This window comes from Channa argus, chromosome 4 (genome assembly GCF_033026475.1).
Source record: "Channa argus isolate prfri chromosome 4, Channa argus male v1.0, whole genome shotgun sequence".
Lineage (NCBI taxonomy): Eukaryota > Metazoa > Chordata > Actinopteri > Anabantiformes > Channidae > Channa > Channa argus.
Window position 1 is genome coordinate 11,652,754 of NC_090200.1, and position 21,124 is coordinate 11,673,877.

The following is a 21,124-nucleotide window of genomic DNA, read 5'->3' on the forward strand; positions in this document are numbered from 1 at the left end:
GCGGTGAGCGGACCTCGTGCACGGATCACTCGGGGAAACTTTTTTCAAACTGTGTATCAGCATGTATCTACTGAGCGTCTTGGACTTTATGGTGGATTTATTTTGAATCATGGTGGGCGGCAACACCCATTATCGTTATCCCATTTTGAAAAAAAAATCTTTTAAATCCCTTTCATAATTGTATAAGAACATGGTGTGTTTAAGTTGCTCACGTTAATATCTAATATTGGCTAGGTGCCCTAGGTACTTTGGTTATAATTATCATTACATGAATTCATTCATCAAGGACATCGGATGGTAATAACAAATTATTAAGAATCACATTAGTGTAAATAATAATGTTCATTCTTCAATGAATGTAGTTATATAGTTTATCAGGTATAGAATGTAATGAACTCTAACCTCTTGCTAGAACTAAAGTTAACCAAGAACCAAGAATGGCCACACGGTGGAGCAGTAGTGCTATATAGCTGTTACTTGCCGCTCATACTGAGGCAATAAATAATTAACATTTACCTAGTCTTATTTTTTAAATTGTGTCAAAATTCTATTGAGTTAATGTAAGCACAACATTTGATTATAAGCAAGTGCAAAGTTCTAATGTTGCACGACAAACCTGAAGTCGAGCTGATGAACATGACAGAGCAGGTAAATGCAGCTTTACACTAAAGATGGTAAAGCGGAAAAATACAATGCAGTCACTAATTAAGAACAGCAACATTTATTTAACATGATATAAAACAGATGGGATATGAACATTTGCAGACTCAAATCTAGTACATAACCATATTTTGGATACACTCTCCCATCCTGCTGTACCATGTACAATATATACACAGTAAATGTCTAATACTTACAATTTGTACACACACAAAAATGTATCCAGGATCCACAAATATTATTTTTATTGCTTTTTACATGTGCTGATCTCTTTTTTAGTTCCAGGACATCAAATTTCAATGTCATAAAATAGAACCAAACTCTGTAATTTCCTTCTTTCAGTTTAAATATCTCTCTTAGCCATAAAAAAGACACAGTATATAGTAACTTAAGCCAGAACATTCACGCAGGTGTGGGCAATATGACAGGGACTGCAGAAGATCCCATTTTAAATAAATACAACCCAGAACAGGAGAAATCACAAATACTCTTAGTGGCTCCCTATTCATTATAACGAGGGAGCTATATCTCTTACATAGTCATTTTTCGCATAGACAAATGTTCTTTACAATAAATCGATACATTTGAGTATTTACCTGATGACTAAGGCCAGAAAAAAAAATTGATTAAATAATAAAAACGTTAGGTAAATTAAACATTGTGAAAGGTATTGAATGATTTTTGGACAGTTTGTGAAATATGAGGGGAAACTGTAGGAAAGCCAAAAACACTGTTTGCCTCACATCAGAGCTCAGTCCATCATGCTCATACATATACAGACAGTCTTTGGCCCATTTTCAAACAAGAATCAATTAAAGTAATATAAATAATAATAAAACAAAAAACTGAAAAAACTCATGAAAATGAAATGCAACAACCGTATAAAAACTGTATTGTCTCATTAAAATGAGGAGAATGTGAAAACCCCAAAAAGGAGGCATTGCTGATAATTATCACAGAGAAAGTGGTGTTGGTGGCGCAGGAGTCTAGACGTCACAGTGAAAATACAAAAGTCAAGGTTAAAGAGGTTAAGACCCCAGAGTACAAAGTAGGCAGTTTAGCCCTCTATTGGCTGTGGCCTTATGCTGATGTCCTTGGGGGGAGTCTCGAAGGGCATCTTTATATCTTTACTGCTGCTTCCTTCATGTGTAGGTTTTCACTGAGGCCAGAGCCTGTGCTGTAAAAAAAAAGGTGAGAAAAAGGCTGATTACTCTCCATTCGGTGACCAATGATTCAACTCCAGTCCTTTGAGTTTTATCAGTAAGATGCTGTGACAGAACTACACAGACTAAAAGTTTTGCAACTCAGTGTGTTAAGTGCTGGGTAAAATTACAGCTACTGCAGCACAGACTAAGCATTTTCCCTTCAATAATTTTACATAAGATTTAATTGATCCCTTCATGTAACATTCTTTTACATCTTAGAGACAAAAATGTACACTTTAGCATAGTGAGTATAGACAGAACAGGTTGATGAAAGCCCCTTACTGGTGCTACTACACACACATGAAGTGAGAACCATCAGTGAGCTGAGGGGGTGTGTTAGGAGACTGTGGAAGAGGTGGGGAGGAGGACGACAGGCTTTTCACTGCAACGAAACAAAGTGACATGTTGAACACACACACACACAAACACACACACACGATAACAAAAACTAATTACGTCGGCAACAAATTACAGAACAGCCAAAAAACACAATCACTGAAGTCACTACTAAGACTACAATGATAAATGACTAAACGCATGCACAATGGAAGCAGCTGCAGTTTGATAAACACAATAAGAAGTTGTGGCCTCTAAGAATAGGCTCCCTCAGGCTTTTCTTTTTTCTCATGCATTCTTTTGATCAAATCCTATCCACCTCCTCCCTCTGTTTTCTCAAGAGATGTACCTGCTACAAGCTTGCTGCGTTTGGAGGCCTCTGCTGCCAGCTCGTAGGAGATATTAATCATCTTCTCCTTCTCCTGTACGATTACCTCCTCTTCAGTCTCCTCCTCTGGGCTTAGAACCATACTAGGAAGCACATTCTGCATGCTAGAAGCACACACATACAGAAATTGTTTCAGTGGTATAAATAAAGTTTCAGAATAAAAAACATCACCCCAAGATATACAAGCTCTCTCTTTTAAATTAATTCAAGAGGGCTGACATTTAAAATATAATGTCATTGTGGCTTGGAGATAAGAACACACTGACTTTTCACTATATCCAAGTTACTAATCTGCAGCCAATGTGGCCTCTTTTGAGCCATCTATGGAGGCAAGGTCCTATAACCCAAAACTTACCCATGACTTCTATAAGAAATGTCATGCATAACATCTGCTGAAAAATATCAGTGCTCACATACAAAGATAAACCTTTTACCAAAAGATTCTTATCTAATTTCAAAGGCTCGAGCAGCCCTGACCTTATAGTTGCTCATGTAGACCACAGACTGTTTGGAGACGGCTTAGGATGGCATGTTTACCTGTTTTTGGCTATGAGTGCTTTGATGCGATCAACTTTCCTCTGCTTATCAGCCTCCTGCTCAGGGCTCAGAGCCTCCTCTGGGTCTGACTCCACATATCGCTCAGGAATCAGCACTTTTTCAGGCACAGAAAGCTGTAAAAACACAGCCAGGGAACAAACACTTTATGTAACACATTTCAAACAAATAATCTGAATTACAATGTGACTAACAAACAATATTAAAATAGAAATTGTAAACAATAAATAAGATGTTATGTAAATCATAAAATGACATTCATGAATCGATAAGAGATGATAATTATCATCATCAGGAAGCTGTTTCACATTTTGGGTTTAAGAGCTAAATGGGGCATCCCTGTACGCTTTGTCCTAGACCAAAAAACACTATTGGAGACATTTGGTGGCATGAAGAGAACAGTTGGGAGCATAAATTGTAAAGAGCTGATTGATGTAATCCAGAGTAAGGCCATGAACTTTTCTAAAACAACAAGAAGCACCTTAAAATAATTAAGCCTATTAAAATGATTTATTATAGGAGTCACTATGTCACGCTCAGTTTGGTGTTGTAAAAATTCCTGGCTACATCTCAGTACAGTATGGTATTGTATTCAGTGAAATATGAGAAAAATAATTTATAGTTGTTTTGATAGTCGGATATACAATGCATTTTGGGCCTTGGCTCTCAATCTATCTTACATCAAAGGCTTAACAAACAGTTGATCTAAATCTTCTGCAAAATAAGTCAGGATATCAGCCCTCTTAGCCACTAATCAGACAGAAAGCATTTTGAACTAGCAAAATGGGAGACACACCGTGCTGCCTATTTTAATTATAACTGACATAATCATAAAAAGCTTTCTGTATTTTTTTATTGTTACCAGGCAACCACTAAATCACTGTCCTTAGCCTAACTGCTAAGTAAAGCCTGCCAGTTAGCTAACATAAGTAAGTATATAAGTAAGTAAATATAAACAGTTATCATTTCTCTAAACATCTGCATTGAAACTCCATGTGAGTACATGAATCAGAAAGTAAATAAATACTACCAGTAGCATCTCCTCTGTGATGGTTGCTTCCCGGTTTATTATAGCATGAATCAGGATAGTCTGGTGATCTGCTGTTGATCATTGAGCCTCTAAATTATTCTGATTGTATAATAAAAAAAATGGGTGATTCTCCTACCAGAGTTGTATTGAGTTGAACTTTTTTTTAACTGCATGAATTCAGGGCACCACTGCAATAAACATGAGGCACGTGGAGCAGAGAAACACGAGGCACTCTGCAATGCAGAATGAGACACTATGGACTGATAAAATGCATTCTTTCTGATTAGTGCCTTAATCAAATCAGTAAGATACATCTGTTGTGTCTTACCTCTCGGTCCACGTTGAAGTGGTCAGGCTGTGAGGCTTCTTTGAGACGAGCAATCTCCTCTGCAGGCGTCTCCTGCTCCCTCACCACCTCCTGCTGTCTGAGAGAAGCCTCCAATTCCTGAATGTCGAAGCTCATCACCTCATCTCTTCGCTTTATTTGGGTCTAGAAAAGACACAAAATAAGCAAGACAAAAATTCAAATGTAGCAGATCACATGGCAATATTACAGGCTTTGATTTTAATCTATTTTCAAGTTAGGTGCTGCCTTAATATCCAAATAATGTCTCTGAATGAAATACCTGCGCACTGCGCAAATGACTTTCTTTAGTAAATGAGTGACTACGAGAGGGTGTGTTCTCCTGGCTGCTGCCCCCACGGATGCTGAGGCCTTTCTTTTTCTCCCTGAGGGCACCCTGCTGGTGGCGACGGATCCTCTCTAGCTGCTCCTCCACACTCATCCTGGGCCGTCCACTCTCCACAGCACACAGCTGCTGTTCAACTGCACTGTGTGGACGCTCCTGTTAGCCCAAAAGGACAACAACAGACTTTTGTATACAAAGTTAACAGTAAAGATTGACATAAGTAATAACCACAGCGATTATTGTAAAATGGTTCCAATGTTCACTCTCTCAGAACCAAACTGAGCAGAGGTGTGAACACATGGTAACAACCTGATTGCTTTGCACTCACACACTCCAGCCGGCACACATGGGTGCACTCAGAAGGGTTAAGGGCCTGTTAATGCGTGAGCAACAGAGGCTGATGATGTGAAGTGAACTGAGAGGTTGTTCACTCTCAGGTTTGTGGCATGCTGGAGGGCCTGGTAGACCTGTATTCAGTCCAGAGTCTGAGAACACATTCTCCACTGTCCAGACTGTTCAACAGGCCCTAAGCTGAATTTTATAAGCCTGTGACAGACTGTCTTACTACTATGGGTAATTTGGTTGACTATACAGGCATGTATGTGCACATAGTTCCACATAACTTAATTTATACTAAATGCCTTTGTTTGTCAAACACAAACACATGCAGACACACTAAAAACAAGACACACCCTATGGTGTAGTGGCCTAATAACATGCTACTATTTTTTAGTTGATCGTATTTAAGGCTGAAAACTGTATAAACTAAGCTCAGTATCTATTTTTGCACAAGTCACACCCTGACCACATATTGAGTGGGCTTTTCTGCTTTTTCTGCATGTTACTTTTCAACCAACAGCTTAATACTCCAAACAACCAAATTATAAGAAGAGCAAAAACAATTCAGAAACATTAAGTAGTGGCCAGTTCACTGCTACCCACAGGAGATTCACCACGATGGGATAAAAAGAAAATAAAACTTAAAAAATGTTATGTAAATCATTACAATTATTTTTTTATACTGCTTACAGACAAAACAGTCTAATTAGAACGTTCAGGGATAGAAAGTTTAGCCCTTTACACACTTAAAGTTTAGTTCCCTGCAGCAGATTGCAATATCTGGCAGGATAAGGTGATCCAATATATGCAGGTTACTCCAAGTGCAGGGACTCACCATTCTGGGATCAGGCTTCTTGCTCTTCCTTAAGGTGACATATGAAGCTATGGAAGCAGACTCAGCCACTGGAGATTTGGTCCTGGGGGGGACGATCCCAACTGGGTAGGACATCACTAGCAAGTGACAAGTGGTGAGTAAGCCAACTATTCCAATAACAGAGCACCTGCTTTAATATGTTAAATTATTATTATTGTTACTATATTAATTCTTATATTTATACTTTGCACAAATTCAGTTCATATGACACAATCATTCCAGATATATAGTTTTATATGAACTGAGTAACAACAACATGTAACAGCAACATCAATATAATAATAATAATTATAGAATTTAAGAACATAAACTTTTATGATCAGCTTGTACCGAAGTGTATGAGAACCAAAACTAATACTAGAGACTTTTCATTAGAGGTACAGCATGCTGGATACTGTCAGTGTATCTGTGAGACTTTCAAATTAAGCCCCTTTCTACACTCTGCCAACAATAAAAGTGTTTGCAGCACTGTTTGCACGCAGCATTGGTGGGTTGCTGCTACTGATTTTTAGGGAGCTACTGCAGAACACTACCACAGAATTATGCTGTGTAAGCTTTTTCACAAAATTTAGGTCAATTTACTCTTTTGGTCATTTAAGCCACCTTGACACAGAAATCTACGGTGGCATAAAGTCTTGAGATAAATACCTGATCTATGTACACATGTGCTCAATTGGATATAATTCAGAGTTTGTACCAGGGAGCTGGCTGCATAAAACTGCATAATGTCTGGGCCGACTGACTCAGGTATTTGCGTTCTCATATACAGCCCCTGCGGATACTGCATGTCACTGCATGTCTGAAAGGCGCTTATCAGTTAAAGAAAGTATAATAGCTCAAAATATTTTCCATCTTATTGTGCTTCACTGGAAAACTGCAAAGATTTGAAACTGGTATTGTTTTTGGCCCTGGTCTTCTTCTACTGATGTACCTTTATTTCCAGAATGTTCTCTATCTGATGGATGATCAGTTCGGTCTTCTCCATTGCTCTCATCCACTTCTGCTACTGTGGTGAGTTCTGGTTCACTCTTATACAGTCTGTAGTCTGGGCCCTGCACATGAGCAGCAAAGAACAGCCCTGTTAATTTAAAGAGTTTTTTCCAAACTAAGATAATGAGTTAAACTTAATAAATTCATAGTCAGTGGCAAAAGTACATTTTTTTAAAATACAAGTAGAGCAATCTGAAAATATAATTGTATGCAGCTTGAATAAAAACTCTCCATGCTGTTTGACACAGTTTTACAGCCAAAATAAAAAGAAGGCAGCAGGCAGACACATTCAAGCTCAGACATGACCTCATCTGAAACCAAGGATGGAACACAACAAAACAGAATCGCTACTTTTAAACACACAAGAGGAGATAAATCAAAGAAAAGAAAAGCAATGCAATTCCTAACTGAAATACACGATGACAGAAATATGGCATCAAATAAATAAATTAATTTGTTTCAACCAAAAACAATCCAAATGAGATGAGATGTCCGTCAAAATGAAAGTCACCACAGCTGAGGGCAAACCATGAGGTTAATGGTTCAACAAGCTTACGCAGTGTGTGCCATTCCTGTGACTGGCCTTCCTGTCCTCCAGCCTGTGGAGTGATGAAGGGCGCACACCAGCATGAGAGGACATAGAGGGCACAGTGGGGGGGTTGGGCTCGTAGGACTGGGGTAAGGGTGGCCGTGGGGGTACCGAGTCCTCCTCCTAGGGATTATAAGTGCAGGAAAGTACAGCAGGCCAGGTGACACATGGTGCCACCTCACGCTTAGAGCAGCCACTTTCACACAGAATAGTTGAGGGTCCCAGGATGAGAAAACCCGCTGATTAGAAAGGTCTGCGAGCTGATACAGCATAATTGACACGTCCACCCTGCCTATAAGGGAGCATCTTTGTGGGACTGCAACTACATTTTTATGATTCTTTAAATCAAATAAATGCATTAATTGCTTAGTATATAAAAATGTCAGTTCCATTCTTCTTGATTTGTCTGTTTTGTCAGCCACCTGCCAAAAACCCACAAATACTCAATTTACATTTATATATAATAGACAAGAGCAGAAAATTCTCACTTTTGAGAAGCTGGATGTTCGACACAAATTACCTACACAGTGGAATGACTAATCAAAAACAGCCTTTACTGTTTCAGGATTAAAACATTCATATTAAAACTTTGTGACCAAGTGTTTTTGTGCTAGTGGTGCCTCACCTCATTGTTGTGCGTGCTGAACCCGGACCCATAGAAATTCATGCCATCAACAGCAGTTCTTTGAGCTTTGTGTTTATTGAGCGCTTCCATTACATCTTGAATCCTCCATAGCTCTTTCTGAATGCGGACATGATGCTGGCTCGGAGGCTCTGTCTGGAAACAGAGAAACCACAAATCACAAAACATTACCCCCAGATAGACATTTGGTTCCAATTTCGAAAATTTCTTATGTTAATGACATCAGATTAATATGCAAGACACAACAAAATGCAGAAACAAAAAGAGATAGAACTGTCCAATAGTGACGGAGGATTGTTTGTGCTAAGGTCTGCAGACAGTGCAGTGTGGCCCAAGCTCCTTCCGTTTGTAAGAAATAGCCCTGGAACACGATCGTTAAAAAGGAGAGAAAAGAGAAAAACAACTCACAATTAGAGTGATGAAAGAAGGGATAGAAGGAGAAGAGCGGGTGAAAAGGACACCTAATTATCTGCTCCTTGCTGATCGAGGGCAGATATAATGTCCAGGCTCTCCGCTGCCCCTCACACTTCTTTACTCTGTAATACCATTGACTCTGACTTGGGCTCAAACAGGAGTAACTGTTAGAATAGTTTGTGCCTGTCTCCACACCACTCTAGTGATAAAGGACAAGATAAAAGAGAGACTTAATTAAGACCTGCTCTATCACTGCTACAGCCATCAATCACTCACTGTGTTGCTCTGATCTCTCAGTTACATATACCTCCCTGCAAACTCAGCTAAGGGCACTGAGCACAAAAATCTTCTTTACTTTATCCCCAAAGTCAAAAAGTGTCTTCAAAAAGGATGAACATGATGTTCAAGGGAATCTGCCACATTTACAGCTTTCTTGAAGTGCTGCAGTGTATGCACTCCAACCAGTACCTGACTATTATACCACGCCAGTGTTCGACAGTACACGTAGTGCAAGATTAAAGCAGTGCTTACTGGCTCAGGAATTACATTACCTGGGGGCTTCCCAGTGCTTCTAGCTGCTCCAGCAGGTTGCTCTTAGCCAGAGTCACATTTCCTTCCAGCTTGTCATACTCTCTCCAAGACCGCTCCAACTCCTGGTTTGGGAAAGAGAGATTTTATGTTACAATGTTAGAAAACCAAGCAGACAAATACTTTCATGTTTCTAGCATTCATAAGGATGAGAGCTTTGGTGTGGAGCCTGAGTGTGTAGAGTCTGCATGAATATACTGTATGATGCATTCTATGACTCACAGCACTGACTCTGGACAGCTCTCTACAGGTGCTGAGCAGGCCACTCTGCAGTAAGTCTCTCTGCTGGATGACACTCTGCATGGCAGCTGGGTTATCAGAACCCATCTCTATCTCCTGGCTGGCTGACAGCAGTGCTGTCTCCAGGGTATGCTGGAACATACAACATATCAAATGCAGACACAGAGTATGAGTATGTAATTTGTCAATGTAACCTTTAAGATCAGTTGACCTTAGTTACTTTAAGTCACACTGGATAAAGGCAGCAGAAGAACATCTCAAACTTTTCTGGCCTACGACCCTAAATTAAACTGAACCCCCTAGTGTTTAGTATTACTTATTACTTATAACAGCAGTATGCAACATTTTTAAATATTTATTCAGTAGAGATATATTCCATAACTTATTGTGGAAAGATGCTGTCAAAGCCTCCCATGAAACAGAGCCACAGAGAAACACTTCAGACTCAAACCAAGAGCAGAGATATCCCCTTCTTAAGGTTTTTCAGCAAGGCTCACCCTTCTAACCATTCAGAGATGGACAAGATCTTTGCTTCACAAACTGGCATGATAGTGTAGCCTGATGAAATGACATTACAATGTAACCATTGCCAGTCAGGCTCTTGCATGTTGACACTGACCATTTCAAAAAACAAACATTTTTCTTTTGCTCTCATTTTTCTGCATACAAACAAAACTTCAAGCTATTCATATAATTCGGAGCACAAACTGTATTTCTTTTGGTATAAACCGTGTATGTTTTTTCCACTGTGTGTGTGAGAATGTCTGTGAGAATGATGACATATGTATAGTTTTAAGTCACCTTCTCTCTGTACAGCTGCTGAAGTTTGTCTTCCTGTGTCCTCACCACTTTATCGTGTTCACACAACATGCTAAGTTTGGTCTGAAGACAGAACAAGAAAGAGATGTGATCCATAATGCACCACTGAATCGGGCATCACGTCAAATGAATGTGCAATGCTGAACTCACATCAATGTCGACTTCTTCTGGCATACATGTATATGCATGTTCTCTGTAGTCTTCTGGACTCAACTGTGAAGAAAGGCAGAACATCAGACAGAGACAACAAATATGCACATACACATTAGAATTTGGAGATCTAATGCAGTGTCATGACAAGGCTCTCTCACTGAGCCATCGGATTTGTTCTATAGTAGAAACTCATATGTGACTGACTTTGACTATGTAAGTTAGCAGACCAACTGGAAAGTAGTCTAAACACAGTCTCTCCTCTGATGATTCTGATCCCTTGTGTTTTATCATACACAGATATTTTTCTCCATCACACCCAGGCAGTGTTTTTTATTGGAAATGCAAGGGGAAGAAAAGTAAAACAGTTTCTTACTAACACTCACTATTGAGTGTATAAACTATGTCCACCAAGAGCTAATTTGACCAATACCCTGAAAGATGCGGTGACATTAGTGTGCAATATTATTTATAAACCCCAAAAATAAAAAGATAACAACATATCTCCTTAGGAGGTTTTAACATACAGTACCTCATGATGCTCAGTGATACACAGTGATAGAAATATATTACATTACTTTAATACAGGATAACATAAGAGTCAGTAAAATACAGGCAGGTTGAACTTATTGTTAATGTCAGACTTTAGTGCAGTTAACACATATACTATTGATACTGTAAATAACATAAAAAGAAGAAGAGGAAAAAAATACCTCATTTCTGTTATTAATATTAATAATCTTATTACAAACCATCATACCTAAAAATTGATTTGATAATTTCAACTGCATTGGATCCCACTTTCCCATATAATGCATCCATCACACAATTCTTCATCATTCACCCACTCCTCTAAATGCAAGTGCAGTCTACAAATATTAGGACAGTGAAAAATGTCTGGTCACTCTATTATATTCACACTGGATATGAAATAACTTAATGACAAAATTACAACCTCCAGCTTAAAGTTACATTATAAATAGATATAGCAATAAATAGATTATTTATTGCATTTCACTACTTGGGTGAAACCAAACTAACTGAAATAAACAAAATTAATTGGAATTAAGCAATCATACTTAATACTTACATAATAGTACATAGTCTAATTTTAAAAGCAGAGAAATGACTGGTAACATTTGCCTTGACATTCTGCAGTTAAGAACTGGAGCCATCATCCCTTCGTGTTTGCTATTTACGTTTAGTCTGATCTTCAACAACAAAAATGCATCATTATTCAAATATTTAATTGGTTCTAAAATACATTAGTTAGTTTTGGCAATGAGGGATGTTCACGTTCTTTACACAAAGTCATATTATTGAATTCAAAACCAGTGTGCTGGCCTACATAGCCAAAACAACAAAACAGGTACCCACTGTCCGAATACCTTCAGACTCCACAGTAATAATGCATCACACTCAAACCTAAACTATTTCAAACATACTTCTAGTAACACCTCCTTCCTCAGTTTTACCATACAGTACAGTTAAAGCAGGTGGACCTGAGAACCACATGGCATTCCACACAGAACATGCAAATTCTCCCACAGCTCAGGGGGCTTCACTGTGGTGTTGTAGACATATGACATTGGGAAGAGGGAGACAGACTTCTGGCAGCTGAACAGGTGGGAATGCAGCTATTGCCGGGCTGGTATACCAATAAATGAGTGAGGAGGGTGAAGGTGGGTGGAAGCACTGTTCAGCTGCACTTTTACACCTTGAAAGGTAGTCACAAAAGTGGCAAAGTGATGTCAAAGCCGCCATCATCACACACAAGCTGACCCTCTTTATCCTTTTTATCAGCTAAATGACAAGAGGGATGAGGGGAAAGGAATGAAAACAGATAAAAAGGACGAGAAAGTTTATCTAAAAAAACATTTGCCATCATCTTCATCGGTGCCCTCTGTGACAATACTAGGTACAGAATCTACTCAGTGGTGATTGCTCAAGTGTGTACAGTTTAATAGTTTTACAGTCTTAAAGTCTTAAACCAATATATTCTAACATTTGAACAGTATTTGACTGAGTGGAAAATAAACTGTAAACAGGAGACTGAATAGACATAGATGTATGTTTCTCAATAGTGCAGAATTTGTTCATGATTAATGCTAAAAGTGAAAATCTATTTCATTTGTTGTTCTTAAATTGTGCCATAAATAGAAACAAAACTGCACATCTTTTTTAAACAACTGACACAGTATTAGTCAATGAACTGAACTGGCATGTGAGAAGTCTGGCAAGATTTTACTATGTAAGTCACAGTAATTAGAGTTCCCCTGACAAATGCAGGCGACCAAACTGAATCTGAAAACACATTTTGAGTTTTGAAAACTCAAACTAAATTTCATTGGTTACAGTACTTGACAAAACAAAATGAGCAAAGACTAAAGCCTTCATTACCTTTTTCATCTGGCTGCAACCACAGCTTTAGCCTTTAATTTAGGATTATCCCATAGCTAGCTAACTATTTTCCAAACACAGAGAAACCTCTAAAGTAAACTGTATCCAGTTGCACAAACCTAAGAGTGAGGATAAACTATAGTAGTGAAAGTAGCATACTAGTAAAACACTGAGTAGTAAAACACCAAACTACTCTTATATAAGTCATGCCAATATTTGGCCTGGCTCTGCTTAATAAAAAGGAGAACAGTCAAAGCAATGGATGAAGACGTGTTGGCGATACAAACGATACAAAGAGACCAATCTCAAGATGCCATGATGACTTGGACACCGAAGGAGGAGCATTGCAAAACAGACCAATAGAACAACAGCGACTGGTGAGAATGATGCGGAGCAAAGCCTTTGGCTGGCCTTACTTGCTGGTAAAGTTGAGGCCTTGGGGCAGAGTTTTCAATCAAAGTGTGAATCATGATGATTAAAGGGTCATTTTCCTTCATCTAGCCCAGTGTGGAAAGGAGCAATATAGCAAATGTCAGTTTATGGCAGTTTTTCACTTCACACAGAGACAATACCCACAGTGCTATTACTTTTCTCTGTGAGGAGACTCAAATATAAAAGTGCATTCACAGTGGACCAACATAGATAAAGCAACATAAAGCAATCAGCTTTCAAACAGGACCAGGAACTGTAGCTCTACAATGCTTTTTCATCAGCAGTGCTTCTGTGTACTATAATGTGCACTTGTGTAATTACCCAAACTCTCAAAGCACTTCAGAGCAATGAAAAAGCAAAAGAAAAAAGTTAAAAATTCCATTGCAGGTACAGTTTAAGGATATGATATGCTACTACTATTCTACATGTACCCTATATGGTGGTCATAATACTTGACTGCATCTTGCAACTAAGATGACGAAGTGACATCTAGATACTCATTAAGTACAGCTTGATAGTGAGCTTAGGGCATCTACTCAGAACACCAAGAATGAATGAGTAGATCTATCTAGGTACAGACATTGCAAAATGGCGTAGCCTATAGAAATGTCTCCATAAAAAATAGTTCATATTATTAAATTCTAACAATAGGAAATCAACAAATTAGCTAAGGTAATGACGGGAAGACACAGGGCCATGCATTCATGCATTACCCCACCTGATTGTCCAAAAACATGAGGTTCCTTTGGAGGTGATGGGAGAGAATGTCATTCTAGTGTCAGCAGCAAGAAGAGAGAAAAGAAAATGCAACAATACAGTGAGACAAAAGTCATGTTTTTGATTTTTACCCCCCCCCCCCCCCTTCTCTCTCTCTCTCTCACACACATGCACGCATGGATGCCATGTATACTCTACCTACAGATAACCAGGAAAAAAGGAAAGCAAAAAAGTGAAAAATTAGCTCAGGTCCCAGATGATCATGCACAGTTAAATTACAGCACGTAAACAGGGTGAGTGTATACTGATACTAACTGCAAGACATCTACCTTTATGAGCACACTTCAGGTAAATAATAGCAGACCAACTGGTCAGTACAAAGAGAGAAAACAGTACAAAGTAGAAAACAAAAAGTCAACCCGTCTGCAGCTTACGCCTAAGTGACCTACATCAGGAGCAGTCAAATCTGTACTCATCTGACATCTTAAAAGAGACTTAAATTACAAATATCCTGAATTAAGGTTTACGTACGCCAGTCGCCTTAACCTCCTTAGATGGTTACTCTTTAAGCTTGCCAATGGCTTTAAGTTTCATTTCCGGCTAACATCTGTCAGCATCTTTAATGAAGTAAAATGACTCCATCAACCGCTGCTGAAATGGACCACAAATAATAAGATGCTAGTTATAGCATAGAAAAATTATTATTTTGTTTCTTATTTTGTTCTATTTTAATTATTTCTCTAAAAATTCATTTTTGTGGAAAAAGCTGATAACAAAAAGTTCATCCTTTCATACAATGGAGAGGTACCTTTGACTCAAGGCACACAACAGCCATGTAAAGACTAAAATGGACCAATGGACCAAAATGCACAATTTGAACTGGGTAAAGATGACATACACACCACACGCTAACACACATGACTGCAGAGGCATCTCTGGGGGCCTGACCTTTGGGTTGTCGCCATCCATGTTTAGTTGCATAAGCTGTGCTACAGTGTGCTCCCGTATACTGTTTAGCTCTGCCTGCTGCCGCCGCAGCTTTATCAGCAGCAGAGTCAGTTCCTCAGGCTGCAAGGGAGTGAGGGAGGTACACAGCCACAATTGAAACAGGGACACACCGCAGGGGGAGTGGGAAAGGAAAGGAGAAAACACATGAGGACAGGAGATTTAGAGGTATCAGGCTCCCAATAGGTGAACAGTAGCTATATCTAGGTATTGAGTTTCCATGCAGCTCAGGTTGAGATTATCCAAGGTGCTGTCGCTGTCAGCAGCATGCAAACCTACATATCCACATAAAACAGGACAGTCTGGCATTTACCGTAGAAAACAATTCGGTTTACACTTTACCATCTCGATGAGGACATAGCGCTGCAAAGGCTTAGACATAAATTCCTGATCTGGCTTAGAGAGCTGTGAGTGACAGGGTTTTTAAGTCTCCAGTGATGTGAAGCAAGTCTAAGGAGCTCCTGAAGTGAACATACCCTAAATCCTACCACTTGGAACATACGTCTGAGTTCTACCTAAATCTATGTATAAAGATTCTGTCTAAATGTCTTGTTGGACAGAAATGGACAGATAGAGTGAGAAGGAGTAGGCAGGGATAGGTGGTGTTATAAAAACAGCCCTGTCTTTCAGTTAAGTCCAATTAAACCCAAATGTACAATCCAAGTGTGAATTTCATGGGTGGTGCTTTCATCATCTTGACTGAAGAGCGAGGTGATTCAAACCTGGGTAGTTAATGATGATAGTGATAGACACAGCAGGGGAAAATTTATACATGGACTTACTGATTTCCCTTGGAGAGACTGGGCTGTGATAGTCTGGACAGGGATCCCTGCAGGCATAGACCTTCTATCAGGTTGGTAGGCATACTGCAGGTAAAAGTTCATTAAGAACAAAATTGTCTGTTAGTAACACCATAATCTGACTACACTAATCATTTAAAGTAGATGATTCACCCAAATACAATGCAAAAAAGCATTTCTACCCAATGAGATTCAATTTGTTAATAAGTACTAACATATTGCATCTTGGATATATGGCATCACAGATCCAATATAAATGAAGTAAATTTTGTTTGTGCTGCTCAAAATATCAAAGAATGTCCATGTTACACTGGACAATCACAGGTAAGACACTTGTTTTAGAAATACAAACAATCACAAACAAAAATCCACTCACCACTATTGTAGTGAAGCTGGAATTCCCTCAAACTCAAACAAATAACTATAACAAATGACAATAACTATCGTATGCTTAGATACCGCTACAGGTAAGGGATAAATTAATTTTTGTTATGTCGGCAAACACGTATTTCCATTAACTGACCTTGTTGAGCTGTGGCCTGTGTCGTCTGTCCACACTCATATCTCGCCTGTAAATGGGAGATGAAACCTCTGAACGAGTACTGTTCATGTTGTAGGATCGCAGTGGAGAGTAGCCACCGTACATGGACAGAGAACCATGAGAAGGAGAGGGGGGGATGGAGTGGCTTGGTGCAGCATGCTCTGACAGGTTGATCATGGTTTTGGGACTCGCCATATTGCCGTAGAGCCCCGGCGGTCTGCCATAGGCCTGCCTTTGCTGCCACTCGTACAACTGCCACATAGTGTCATCGCGCATGGAGCTCCGCTTGTCAGAGGGAGAAGGACCAAGTGCCTGCTCGTACAATGATGGCGACATGCTGCAGATGCTGTCCCGTTGTGCCATACTATTCCTGGGCATACTGCGGTAGCCATCTCCATAATGAGGCATATAGGGTACTCGATGACTTGGCATGTTTCTAGGCAGCGTTTGGTATGATGTAATGCTAGGACAAAATGAAAAACAATACATTGGAAACATTTTCAACTGTTTAGTGAATGTAAAATTATTCAGAATTTTATTTCAAAAGTAGTTTTGGCAAAGACGCGTGGTTTTTGAAAGGAAAAAATATTTTAATAATATCATAGGAAAATAAACAATAACAATTAGCTTACTATGTATTTTGCTAAAAAAGCTGCAGTAACACCTTATGTAAATCATTCAAGGATTTCGATTTGCATCTTTATAACCTTTTTAACTGAAAAATGCAATATGCCTTCAGTTTAGTCCTAGATTCAAACTGGATCCTTACCTCTGCTCTAGATGTGCACACATAGCACAAGACATAAATCAAGTTGATGGCAGTATGTATCAACAGTAGAGTACAGTTGGTGTGAATATTCTTCTCTTGCATACGTTTCTATGTGTGTCTTGAGTAGACGGAGAGAAGCAAGAACTCACCCCAAGACATTAGAGTCCTTTCCACTGACAACAAAGCTTTGAAAAGCTAAACTTCCTTAGTGGGTTCAAAGTCAGTGCAGCTAGCATCGACAAAGCTTTCTATTAAGGCACGCTGACAGATCCTGGCCAGAAAGCCCAATGGTCTGTTAAACCCAGTAGCATTTATAAAGCTTGCGAGTACATAGAAACTAAAGATTATCCTGGAGAACGTGTATTTAATGATAGAGACTGTTTCACAGAGGGAGAACAGGGAGCACCAACGGCTAGTTGTAATTTCATCCTTGATCTTTTCAAATTTTAAAAATCTACGTACTCAGGGAATGAGGAACATAAAAAAGCAAGGGCTTCAAGGAACCATAAATTGAAAGACAGGCTGACAGGGTCTCAACCTCAACCCCTTAAAAAAGTTACTCTTACAGCAGGGTCAGTGTCAGGCAATGGTATTGGTATTTGTTTTTATTCCAAATTCTATATACATATGCACAAAACAATGTTAAAGTGTTTAGGAAAGAAATGGAGGCTTTAGCAAATCATAGTCTATATACACTATGAAGTGCATGTGAGCACTGACATGCTGAGGAAAAAGACACAGGTGAGTCACCATTTCTATTTCATACCAAGTTAAACCAAGATTCACTTATCGTTGTTAAAGTAGAACAAAATTGGACTCTACGGCAATAACCTAATAAACAACTTGTACAGGCACATTTTCTCCTTTTGCAGCCCCCAAAATTTTAAATCCTACAATTTATAGATTTTTAATAATGCAAAAGGCCATACAATCAAACCAACCTCCTAGTGTCCTCATCCTGGTTACGTCCTCTTTGTGTGCGAACCCACTGCTCCAACTGCTGCATTGAGCTGGTCCTGCTCAGGGTGCGGTCTGGTTCATGGGTGGGACTTTGTTGAGGAGGGACTTCAAGTCCATCGGCTGGACACTGGTCTCCAGATCCATTAACCTGGGGGCTACGGTGTGGCCCATCCATTTCAGCTGGAGTCTGCGAAGAGGCAATGTTAGCCTTGATGACTGCTGCCTGGGCTGGCTGCAGTTTGATGCTGTTAATTTTGGTGAGTGGACGATCACGCTCTGCCCCGTCCTTCTGGAAGCCATAGCGCTCGGCATCTCGCTGCTTCTTCTCTTCTTCTGCCGCAGTAGAGGTGACTGTTGCAATGTGCTCACGATCATACTCGCGGTTGCGTTCATTGTTCTGAATTTCAGGCTGCGTGAGAGGCGGCCTGTGGTTGGCCACATGGTTGATCTCTTGTGGTCCACATTGCTCCACCTTTAGCTTGTCCAACCTGAAAAAGACAGAGAGAGGCCTGAGTATGTTGAAACAATCGTGTGTTGTAAAAAACAATAAACACATAGCTCCAAAACATAAAAAACGTACAAGAAAATGGGTGCAGTTACATGTTTCTTTAAGACACCAGACGTGTAAAAGGAAAACATTTGTAAAATAAAGTCCTGCCTCTGTCAGGGCATGTCTTAAAGGTGGTACTCAGACCACAGTAATCCATTTGCAGCTCCTATTAGACTCTAGAAGACCTAGCTACAGCTCTGTGATCCTTAGGGAGGGTTCTATAGGTAATAGACACCACAGCTTCTTGGTGTTAGACAGTTTAAAGGTCAAAGCTTCAAAGTTCTGCAAATTACCCTTAACAGCATGGCTCAGTGGGTAAGAAATATAAGGGGAACTGGAAAAGCATTCCTTAAACTTTTCCACCTGTATTTTTTTAAATAGCGGCACCAGTCACATAATGTGTTCTCCAGATTTCTGTGGCTCCACCAGCCCAGCAGAGCACACATTAAGCCCTTTAAAAAGTCTGTACACATTTACTGATACTTGTATGGAGGAGGGTGTAGAAACACTTAAAACACTTTATGGAAAGGTCCTTCACAGCTCAGAACTATGTTGTCTTGTTCTTTTTTAACACTACCCACCATTAGAACATATAGAAAAATAAAATGTAATACTTGCTATACAAGATTAAGATTCTAGACTTTTTAAGACAGCCTTTACCAGATAGATATTATAATGCTATGATGCTATTCAACAGTGCCATTCAGTGGGTTTCAGGCACTACTGCTCTGTATAATTACAGAGTACTTTACCATTACGCCTCTGCTCGCCCATGTAAAAGGAGCGCATTAGACAGGCGGGCTGCCAGATGACAGACATTTAAAACAGCTTTGAAAAAGTAATGAATAAACCCTATCCCGATGAGTCAGTGATCCTGATCAGCTTTTGCAGCTGTGCACAACATCCTTCAACCACCTGCACCATCTATTCACAAAGCCCACATGCACATGACATATTTGTTTATGTTAAGCCACAATAAACCTTAATTGTCACAAAACATTATAAAGGTCACAACTTTGCCAACAATCCCCGAGAGCAGAAATGTCAAAAATGAGTTTAAAACTGTTTCCAAAGCACTTAACAGGCTTAACTGAGGGATTTACAAATGCTAAAAAAGGAAAATTAGGAGGGAAAAATTGACCTAGGAATGCGAGGTCATTAGTACTTATTTTAAGAACTGTCAAATTTTTGTTGAAAAGCAAAATCTCACCATTTCAAAAAAATAAAATACAGGCATACTGTACAATGACTAATTAATGTTGTGTTAATGTAACATGTTAATGTAATTATTTAATGTTTTTACAAACCTTTTAACTGGCTCTAAATGCAGAAGTGCAGCATCTGTCATTACTTTCATCCAAGACTCCATTTCTTTGGCTGTGTCTGTGCAAAAATAGTACGTCCGCATGTTTGGATGTGTCGCCTGTTTTCACAATGCACAGAATCAGGGAGAAGAACAGTGACACACATAGAGAAACCTGTAAGAGAAAAGACAAAAACAATCAAGTTACACAAAATTGTTTAGTACTGAAAAACTGAATTATGAATCAAGGTTGCATGCTTGTACAGTGGTTTATGATAAAAACTAAATCTGTTTTTAGACACTCACTAAACAACAATGGCTTCAATACATAAATGTCTTTGCAAATATTGATGAAAAATGCTGGTTTGTGGAATATTCCTGGTTCTGGGAATTCAGCTGCATATATCAAACAAAGTTAGGGCAGTAAATCTGCCACAATACTGTAGGCCTTACCGTGCAGTCTATTGTATGGTATGATACATTCTTGCTGCTCTGGTTCCTCGCAGTGAACAAACCACCATATTGGTAAAGTCAAACACAGAAAGAGAAAAACAGAATGTTTAGTGAACAACCTCAATATCCTGTTTACTAGTCTCTGACAAACAGAAAACCCTGTCTTTTCTTTAATTACTTCTTGAGGAATAAGTAACTTTCAGTGACTCGGCCATTTAGGCCACAACAAGAGACAGGAAATGTTTAGAATGAAAAATATGCAGTCAGAAAGTCATCCTATTCTTAAGTGAATTAAGGTAAACTGAAAAGGTTGTGCCCCGATATTGTGTTTCTCTCTTTGCCTCAACTCCTTCCCCTTCAGTCTAAGTCAAAGCTGGATAAGGAGTGGGCTGTGTGGTTGGAGAGACCTTGAGCAGACTCCTGGGCGTCTGTGTTTGGCTGTACTTGGCAGGACAACTTTGTTGTCTCTTAGGGTTTATGAAGGACCCACAGTTAAATACTGTACACACCACTGAGATCCTATAAAATATGCCTGTTGCCCAGTAACTTGAGGTTTCTGTGTCAACCTAAGAGTCCTGCAATAGACTACTGTAGTACAACTCCATTGGCAGGAGCAGATATAACGGTCGGATTTCTTTGCTTTCTTAGTATTAGGACTGGTGGAGTTTTTAAAAATATCTTAATT

The 21,124-nt window shown here is 39.3% G+C and overlaps 1 protein-coding gene across 23 annotated transcripts in view; it reads right to left on the bottom strand.

Annotated features, from left to right (window-relative positions):
* Nucleotides 1-705: 705 nt before the first annotated feature.
* LOC137125817 (pleckstrin homology domain-containing family A member 5-like) overlaps nt 706-21,124 on the bottom strand; it is a 69,997-nt gene continuing 49,578 nt past the window's right edge. For 6 of the 23 annotated variants that reach the window (XM_067501896.1, XM_067501894.1, XM_067501893.1 and 3 more), the window contains 21 exons: nt 19,991-20,106; nt 18,115-18,621; nt 16,387-16,867; nt 15,846-15,929; nt 15,007-15,126; nt 14,060-14,113; nt 13,326-13,406; nt 10,510-10,572; nt 10,342-10,422; nt 9,523-9,672; nt 9,264-9,365; nt 8,281-8,433; nt 7,623-7,778; nt 7,008-7,128; nt 6,038-6,153; nt 4,801-5,019; nt 4,503-4,664; nt 3,127-3,260; nt 2,551-2,693; nt 2,166-2,247; nt 706-1,837 (listed from right to left, as the gene is read on the bottom strand). In XM_067501896.1, the coding sequence (XP_067357997.1) occupies nt 1,780-1,837; nt 2,166-2,247; nt 2,551-2,693; nt 3,127-3,260; nt 4,503-4,664; nt 4,801-5,019; nt 6,038-6,153; nt 7,008-7,128; nt 7,623-7,778; nt 8,281-8,433; nt 9,264-9,365; nt 9,523-9,672; nt 10,342-10,422; nt 10,510-10,572; nt 13,326-13,406; nt 14,060-14,113; nt 15,007-15,126; nt 15,846-15,929; nt 16,387-16,867; nt 18,115-18,621; nt 19,991-20,106 (3,183 nt within the window). In that variant the 3' untranslated portion in view covers nt 706-1,779. Of the gene's footprint in view, nt 1,838-2,147; nt 2,248-2,550; nt 2,694-3,126; nt 3,261-4,502; nt 4,665-4,800; nt 5,020-6,037; nt 6,154-7,007; nt 7,129-7,622; nt 7,779-8,280; nt 8,434-9,263; nt 9,366-9,522; nt 9,673-10,341; nt 10,423-10,509; nt 10,573-10,592; nt 12,313-13,325; nt 13,407-14,059; nt 14,114-15,006; nt 15,127-15,845; nt 15,930-16,386; nt 16,868-18,114; nt 18,622-19,990; nt 20,107-21,124 lie in introns of those variants that run through there. The other 17 variants (XM_067501917.1, XM_067501902.1, XM_067501918.1 and 14 more) reach the window with 13 other exon arrangements.